Source organism: Vipera berus, assembly GCF_964194415.1.
Source record: "Vipera berus genome assembly, chromosome: Z".
NCBI lineage: Eukaryota > Metazoa > Chordata > Lepidosauria > Squamata > Viperidae > Vipera > Vipera berus.
Genome location: NC_138205.1, coordinates 26,733,527 through 26,743,025, shown reverse-complemented (window position 1 = coordinate 26,743,025; position 9,499 = coordinate 26,733,527). Strand labels below are relative to the sequence as shown.

Below are 9,499 nucleotides of genomic sequence, written 5' to 3'. Positions count from 1 at the left end.
GTGGGTTGACCTTTTATCTCATTCATAGTGATGTAATTAGATTTTTGCTTTGGAGGTGATATGAGATGCCAAAATCAAGAACTGGGGGAAGAACCGGTCAAAGATGTCTTTCTACATGTTCTTATTTCTTTATTTTTATATGATTGTTATCAGCATGCAGTCCCACAAAAGACATTTGCCAGTGAAATCCAATTTTTCCCCTATGACCTTTCAACATATTTGTCTAATAAGTATGTTGTGAAATACTAATATGAACAAAAGTGCTGTATGAATGGATTCTTAGAATTCAGTCTAAATTAGTTCAATAATGTGTATAAGGCTGCAGTGAAAGCAGTTCTTTTCTTTATTTCATTTACTAAGATAAGAAGACAAAAATCTTTAGGCACAAAGAACTAAAGTTTATTACCTCATTTCATCCCTATTCCCATCCTATTCTGCTCAATATAGAGAAATACATTACTATGAATAGAATTTGTTAACATCATATAACCTGACATTTGTCCTTAATTTTGAAATTGAAATTATTGTTTAAAATGAAAATAATTATGTATTATTAAATTTAGATCACTTGTTATATTTACTTAAACAAAATTGGTATAAATATGGTGACTTGTTCCCACCATTTCTAAATTTCTCATCTCTTTCTACATGTACTTATTTCTTTATTTTTCTATAATTTAACACTGACTGTTATCGGTATGCAGTCCCACAAAAGACATTTGCCAGCGAAATCCAATTTTCTCCTATGAATTTTCAACATTTTTTTCTACTAAGTACATTGTGGAATACACATATGCAAAAAAATGAAAAGTTATTCTTTTTGCCTGCTGAAATAAATCCATTAGTCACCAGTCTAATGATCATTAATCATGTTCTCAAGACTGAAGCTGCAAAATGTTTTTTTTAGTGCTTCCTTGACATCCTGATTCCTTAAACAATAAATGCATGGATTCAGCATGGGAGTAACAATAGTGTACACAACTGACACAAGCTTATTGATATTGAAAGAAAGGATTCTCCTTGGTCTTGCATACATGAAGAGTGTGGCTGAGTAGAAGATAGTAACCACTGTGAGGTGGGAGGTACAAGTAGAAAAAGCTTTTCTTTTTCCTTGGCTTGTAGGGATATTTAAAATGGTGCCTATGATAAATGCATAGGAGCCCATTGTGACAGAAAGTGGAATTAAAAGGATAAGAAGAGCAAATACAAAGTCAACCATTTCAGCCACAGTTCGGTCAGTACAGGAGAGATTGAGCAAAGGGGAGATGTCACAGAAGAAGTGGTTGATGACATTTGGCCCACAAAAAATCAAATGTGAAATGAAAAAGACTTTGAGCATAGAAATTAGGAAACCAGTGAACCAGGAACCTACTGCGAGCTGCAAGCAAAACTGGGATGTCATGATAACAGGATAGCGTAGTGGGTGACAGATGGCAACATAACGATCATAAGCCATAACAGCCAGCAGGGCACATTCAGTGGAGCCTAGGGATATAAAAAAATACAGCTGAGCCAAGCAGCCTGCATAGGAAATGCTTTTATCTGTTGCTAAGAAGTTAATCAGGAGCTTTGGAACAGTCACAGAAATATACCAAGTCTCAAGGAAAGACAAGTGACTGAGGAAGAGATACATGGGTTTTTGGAGGTGACTATTTGTCCTGATGAGGATGATGATCATACTGTTCTCCACAAGAGTGAGGATGTAGATACAAAGAAATACTACAAATAGTAGTCTCTGAAGTTCTAGAACACTGGGAAAACCCAGAAGGATAAACATCTGGACCTTGGTTTGGTTGTTCACTTCCATGCCTTATACACCAATCTGCAAGATGAAAGGATAACAGAAAAATGATAAATTTACAAGATAAATGAAAAAAAACCTTTTAGGAAGAGAGCTTTCTGGATATATGGTGGGGAAAATTCAGGATATGTGAAAGGATGAATGGAAATGTCAATAAATGGAGCAAAAGTTTTTTGCAGTTATTCATCTCTGAGTCTGCTAAATATTCAAAACATGGATAATGCAGTTACTGGATTCCTGAAAAGGCAATGTTATACTCAATGAAACAAAATCAATATACAAATTATACAATCAGAAATAATAATTATAATTAAGGAGTCAGTTACACTTTTAAATGTGAGGGTATCCTACACTGCCAATCCTAATCTGGTACAGTCTGTCTGCTACAGTTGGAGCTGCCAAATCTATTGATTTTTTAAAATCTTTTGATTGAAAACATGCTAATTTTAAAATGAATACAGCATTTCCTTGGTTGCTGTCATTTATATTGTTTTTTTAATAAGAAATCCAGTGTGAAACATACATATGCTCACAACACACACACACAAAAAAACAAAACCAAATTGGGCTTGTCTGTAAAATGCTTGTGGTCAATTATTTACATTTTTATTCGGGGTTTTGAATAGCCACTTTTTCTCACTCTATCCTACTTTTGTAATTACAATTCTGGACTCTGGATTACTAATATAGAAAATATTACATATTTTGTGGCTGCATTGAATTCTTTATTGTAGAACATTTGACAAATATAAGGCAGGCTGGCAGGAAGGAAGGAAGGAAGGAAGGAAGGAAGGAAGGAAGGAAGGAAGGAAGGAAGGAAGGAAGGAAGGAAGGAAGGAAGGAAGAAAGGAAGGAAGGAAGGAAGGAAGGATGTTTTTTTTTACCTGAACACTTAATGAAGTTCAGGAAAAATATGAAAGATGGTGTATGTATATATATATATTCATGTATCTAGGTCTATATCATGTCTGAATAACCAAGCTGAGTAGTATGCAAAATAAAAGTTAAAATTATAACATTAAATAAAAAATAGTAATAATTATGTAAAAATAATAATAATTAAGAAAGAAGAAAATACAAAGATTTAAATTAAATTTAAATCATTAGAAGGATAAAAATCAATTAAATTCTAACAGGCAGATATTATATTCTGCTATTTCCAAATTACAATGAAAACATATTGAAATAAATCTTACCTGCTTTTCATTCATTTGCATTACATATTTTAGATTAACTAATATGATTGTATATCTTGTTCCCAAACAAATAAACAAAATATAAATCAGGAGGAAAAGTAAATATGCAATATCTAAATATAATCTGTCAGATTCCCATGAATACTAGAAAGTGATCTAAGGAAATAAAAATGTGTATATTAACCATATGAAGAGGAGATAAATTTAGGGAATTTCCCTTCCTAGAATTTATTAAAAAGATATTATTCGCTGAAAGAAAATAGAGAAAGTTCATCAGAAATGAGAAAATCACAAGATTATAGCTTGAAGCTACTTCTAGTCCACTTTTCTTTTATTTTTTTGTTCAGCAAGATCCTTTAATCTTTAGGTTTATTCATCCCATTTAATATGTCACATAGTCCTTAATATGTCCTGTAGTATAGATATGGCTGAGCATCACAGTATGACACATTTATAAACATAATTTTGAAGTCTCAACAGAGCCTTTATTCCTCAGAGCTTCCTTATTCAATCAGATACAGGTTTACATAATTTCTTTAAAAAATACTGCATTAAAGTTTGGAATTTTGTTATTTATTTTTTGAGAATTGAAGTATTTATTTTTCTAAACTTTAATGCAAAATATAGTCCTTACTATGTGAGAAATTCAGCATTTTTTGAGGTGTATTCAAATATTCAGTAACTATTGGAGAAACAGATTTCTATCTATCTAGTCTAATATATTGTGTAATGGAAAATAAAGATATTTCTATGGTTACTGTACAAATCATCTCTCTCTCTCTCTCTCTCACACACACACACACACACACACAAACACACATGCATAAGGATAGGGAGAGAGAGAGGAAAGGAAAATCTGCTATTAGAAACAGTTTCAAGAATCAAATTCAGAAAAGAGAAGTGTGTATAAAAACTCACTTTTGAACCTAAAAGTGGCAACCCCAAATTGCTTATGTGGCAGGTTTACAACCCCCATTTCACAAACTAATAAATTTATTTCCTTTCCCCTCTTTCCCACAAAAAGGGTTGAGTTTTATTATTTTTTTCTTCTTGGCTACAAAACCCAGTGGAAACATTTCTCAATTTTCTTATGTATTAAGAAAAGCAGAATAATTGGTGCAAAACCAGTTCATCTGCACTCATACTACAGTTGTCAGCTAGCCAGTTGATCTTGTTTTTTTCAAGGCCAAGGTGACATCTATAGCCAACCAAGGTAGATAACCACTCTCCCTCTATGACCTTATCAGAGAAAAGGAAAACCAAGAGGCATGGGAGAAGAAGAGATTGACATTGAATGTGGAATTGGGTGTCCAATTCCATAAGGACACTTGCTAAGGGAGAATACATTTTTTTGCATGGGTACCATTTTATTTGGAAATAGATAAATAAGAACCATGTTTCTGATCTGAAGAGAAAAGAAGAATAAAATGTCCTTATCAGCTTGTGCAGACTTCTGGTTTTGAAGTTCGTTGTTACATGGCTCCTCCAATAATTGGAAGGGAGGAAAGGACAAACTTGCTATATATATAGATATTAACCCAATCTGTCATTGTTTTACTAAGAATCAGACATTAGCAATGCAAATTGGAAATGTGGAGAGGGTATGTGCACCAATTTAGCTTATTTTATTCTGGGGTTCTTGTTACTATTATTTTTATTTTTATTCCTTCCTGTTAGTAAAGCCACCGAATGGACTTTAGAACATTTCAAATAACACATGCTGATCAACTTCTTCTAAGGCATAAGGGTATCAGTTATGTCTGAAAAAGGGAAATGTTTCTCTGGAGTTAATGTTTCTGACTTCTTATTTTAATTATAATACTAAGTTTGTTGAAGTCCTGAGGTAAATCATGGGTACAGTGTAGAATGAGGAGAGTGAACATCAATCACATTCAGGCCTCGACATGATGCCAAAAATCAAACTGATTATTCTTGTAGATGATTTATGGCAAGATGAGTGTCTACTGAAAATTCTAATTAGGCAAAAATGATCATGTTTGCACATTTTTTTTATCATAACAATGTTCCTACATTTATATTTTGTGTTCCAGTCTCTGTCACAAGTATGCCAGTTTCAAGAAGCAGCTATGCCAAATATCTGCCTTCTCCTAACATGAGAATGTTTTCCTGATTTGTGCTGTAATGCAAATCACATTTGGTCTTTGAATCTAGATCTCTACACAACTGTAGTTACTATTGGGTGATATTTGGATATAAGGGAAGGCAAAAGGCTCACTCACCCTCTTATGAAACATGGCCTCCATATTTATGTGTCTCCCACCACCACCATTGGCTTCCACGCCACATGGTCCAACCCAGCCAATCAAGACATGCTCTGGCTGTGGTGCTCCGGCGCCTCATGGTTCTTCCTAGAGGAGGCAGACAGTGCTGGAGGGGACCCCGCTTGCACTGTACTGCCAGGAGGGCATTTTCAAAAACAAATCAGGATAGGAAGGGCAAAAAGAGGAAAAGAACACAACTCTGGAAAATCCATTGAAAAAAGGTGCTGAAACTGTTCTGGTACATTCTATGACAAAAAAGCCCTGGTTTTATTTATTCTGTTGGTTCTATTTGAAATACATTAAAATAGGTATTTATTGAATGTATTTTGAGGCAACCTATTATATATTCCACAAAGTTTGGCTGGGTGCTTTTAAAAAATAAAATATGAATAAAAGCAGAAGCAGAATAAAATGGGAAAAATATGGAAGAGAGTGGAAATCGAGTTCTATTTATTTCTGGGCAAGAACAAGAACTGTTCACAGAAAGATTATACACATTGCTTAGTTGATGGGTCAATATGACTTAATTGATATTATGAACCAAATTAGAATTATATAACTGGGGGATTTATGTCCAAATAGTGTTGCATACATCTATTGGGCAAATTGATGTTTGATTCCTTGTTACATCACTATTTCTTTATAGTTCCAGGAAATAATGAGAGAAAACAAAAACAAAACAAAACAAAGAAAAACAACTCTTGAGGTTGTTCTCTTAATGAGGAGTCAACACTTAGATATTGCATAAAAGCCTTCCTATTATTTGTAATCTGCATAATAACTGCAATGATGACTTGGACAATTCAGCACAAAACATCAGCTCACAGGAAATGTGTCATAGATACATCTGTTTTTGAATGTTATAATTTTGAACTGAAATATAGTAGGACTGTAAATTATATTTTGTATGGAAGAGATCTTGCAGTTTTCATATTACTGAAACCCCATTTGGCAAAGTGAAAACAGAAGCTTACTACTAAGCAAACACTAAGGGGAATATAAGCAAGTAATATTGCTTCATAAGGGGGCAGAGACCAGCGTGTTTTTTTTCAGTTATAAGTCCCAGTTTATTTATAGATTTTTCTTACTGTTATTTGAATTTATGATGTGAAAGACTCCTCCATCAAATCTCATCAGAGACTGAAGATCCATCAGTCTTCTAGAAAATGTCTGTCTTGCCTTAGAAAGCATTTTAAGTGTCTTCATATGAGAAAGTTCTTCATCAGATGAAACACATCTGAGAATTCTTAACGTTTTTTAAAAAAAATACTTTCATTACTATTACTGCAAGCTACTTTCCTCTTTTTTTTCTTCCCAAACAGTAATACTGGACCAATTGTCCATAATTTTATTATCTCATTCCTCCACACAAATGAAGGACTAAATAAGTAAGTATGTAATACATAGGTGATTGATAAAAGTATTATTTTGGTACAAGCTTTGGTAAATAGGAAGATTTTCTTTCTTTCTTTCTTTCTTTCTTTCTTTCTTTCTTTCTTTCTTTCTTTCTTTCTTTCTTTCTTCTGTTCAAGAATTTTGTTGTGTTTATTTTCATCAAAAAGTACCCTTTTGAACTGAAAACCATTTTGACCACCATTTGGGAGATGAAAGCTAGAATATAAATATGATAACCAATGAGAGATCAGATGATGTCTCATTATTTCAATACCAATAAATTTATATCCCTCCTTCTTCCGTATTCCAGTGTTTGAGAAAATAGCAACCAGATTTTAACAAGAGCCCTGTGTCTGAAACTTTTGCTGGCAAAGAAATGACTTCCATCTGTCACACAATTCAAATTACTTTTTTCCTCCTTTAGGCCCTAATTTACCAGTGGTGGGTTGACCTTTTATTTCATTCATAGTGATGTAATTAGATTTTTGCTTTGGAGGTGATATGAGATGCCAAAATCAAGAACTGGGGGAAGAACCAATCAAACACACTGAAGTACAAAACCATACACTTTTTAAAGGACAGTCTGCTTTACTTCATAAAATGGTAAGTCACGAGGAATATAGATTCATTCTGATTGTCTTAAGATTTTTCTATTTGAGATTTGTTCATTTTTCTTGGTCCTCTACTCTTATTAGCTATATTTCAAGTACGATTTTTTATTAGTAGTACTTACGTTTAAGTAAGCAAGTCTAGAACTAGGTTTAATATTTTGTTTTAATTAACCACACTTTGTTGTATACACCATGGTTGACTGGTCCACACAACACCTAAAACATGATTTACAAAATACATGAAAAATATATATTTTTTTCAATGAAATTCAAAGCTCTATACAATGTGTCAACCAGTCAGCCAATGTGGTATTTTTCATAGCAGATTTTTATGTATACAGTATACTGTATATTGTCTCAAACATCAATGTAAGCAATCACTATCCAACTCAATAGCACTTGCAGTGTATGTTGCAAGTCTACAAACTTCAACTTACCTAGAATTCTCTATTAATTTTTTTCTCCTTGATTTGGTTTCTTTAGAAAACAACTAGGCTGAATTAGTTGCATTACTAATTGTTCCGGTGGATTCATAGAATAAACTTTCCTTTCATTATATATAGTGTCTTTCCTTTAAAGTGAGATGTATCTCAACTCATGTAAAGATATGTTGACATGCTTTCTCTCCCCCCCCCCAATTGTTTTCAACAGGTGAGAATAAATAAGAGTACAACAAATAGCTTCCTATTGCTGGGATTTTCCAGTTTTCAAAGTCTGGAGGGTTTGTTCTTTACTACTTTCTTTATCATCTATTTCTTGATCCTGATTGGGAATGCCTTCATAATTGTTATAACACTGGCTGATCAGGCACTCCATAGCCCAATGTATTTCTTCCTGAGAAATTTGTCCTGTCTTGAAATTTGCTACACTTCAATCATTATACCTAAGATGCTTGAAAATATTATCTCAGAAGATAAAACCATATCATTTATCAATTGTGCTTTTCAAATGAGTCTCTTTCTTATCACAGGGGCAGCAGAATGCTTTTTTCTGGCTGCTATGGCTTATGACCGCTATGTTGCCATTTGCCAACCCTTGCATTATTCATTCATTATGAACAGCAGAGTCTGCTCTGGGCTAGTGGCAGCTTCCTGGCTAGCTGGAATTCCAGTACAACTTTCCCAGACTTTCCTTGTGTTTGCCTCTTGTTTCTGTAATTCAAATGAGATCAATCATTTCTTCTGTGATATTCCTGCTTTGCTTAGCCTGGTTTGTGGTGATACAACTATAAATGAGCAGGTAGCTCTGTTAGAAGTTATTTTTCTTGCACTGATACCCTTTGCTATGATCTTGATGTCTTATATTTGTATTGCCATTACTATTCTGAAGATACCATCTGTTGAAGGAAGGCACAAGGCCTTTTCAACATGTTCCTCACATCTCATGGTAGTTCTGGGGTTCTATGGTTCTGGAATAATTGTCTATGTGACACCAAAGTCAAGACATTCTTTAGATACAGATAAATATCTGTCACTATTCTATACTGTTCTGTCACCATTGATAAACCCTCTTATTTACAGTTTGAGAAACAGGGAAGTCCAAATTGCTTTAGGGAAAGTCCTTTACCTTTTTGTTCATGTGTGAAATAAATGCATAAAAAATAACTAAAATTCTTTTCTAATAGTTTCTGATATAGATATTAACAAGTTAGCTGTCTTGGTGATTTTATGTATGCTGCCAATGAGTTGAAAGTTCTATTTCCTTTAACCCATAGTTTTACCTTTTTAAAATGTAACATCCTCCTTGTTAATGCAAAATGATTTATATGTGAGATGTTTCTATCATTAAAAAACCTTATAATATGAAAATATAAGACATGAAATTAGGGACTGAGAACAACATTAGCCTTTTTTTCCAATTCTTGTGTTGCTTTGTGCCCTTGTGCCCATCATTCTCTTTATCATCAGGTGAAGATGCAAAAGAAGAACCTATTGCTTTTATTTCCAGCTTACTTTTTCAGAGAGCTTATTGGGTATCTCAACATCTAAAAATGAAACAGTAAAGAAATATGAAAAGTAATTGCCCTATTTTTTCTGAGAAATGGATTATAGTAGTTTCATCAAAATCAGAGACACATAGGTTGGTAGGGGTAATTGAGATTACTGAATCCAAATATTTATTAAGTACAGAAACATCAGCTCAAGATTCATGACAGATAACTCGTCCATAACCTCTGAGTGAAAGAGAAAAAACCTTTTCTCTAGAAAATGGATT

General features: G+C 33.5%; 2 protein-coding genes across 2 annotated transcripts; one reads left to right on the top strand and one right to left on the bottom strand.

Annotated features, from left to right (window-relative positions):
* Window positions 1-853: 853 nt before the first annotated feature.
* On the bottom strand, window positions 854-1,807 carry LOC308678870 (olfactory receptor 6B1-like; the record flags this gene model as incomplete). The annotated part of the gene is made up of 1 exon (XM_081346103.1): window positions 854-1,807. One exon carries the CDS (start codon window positions 1,805-1,807, stop codon window positions 854-856), a length of 954 nt encoding a protein of 317 aa, XP_081202229.1.
* Window positions 1,808-7,175: 5,368 nt separating this feature from the next.
* Window positions 7,176-8,869, top strand: LOC308678869 (olfactory receptor 10A2-like; the record flags this gene model as incomplete). The annotated part of the gene is made up of 2 exons (XM_081346102.1): window positions 7,176-7,277; window positions 7,937-8,869. 2 exons carry the CDS (start codon window positions 7,176-7,178, stop codon window positions 8,867-8,869), a joined length of 1,035 nt encoding a protein of 344 aa, XP_081202228.1.
* Between the last annotated feature and the right edge of the window lie 630 nt (window positions 8,870-9,499).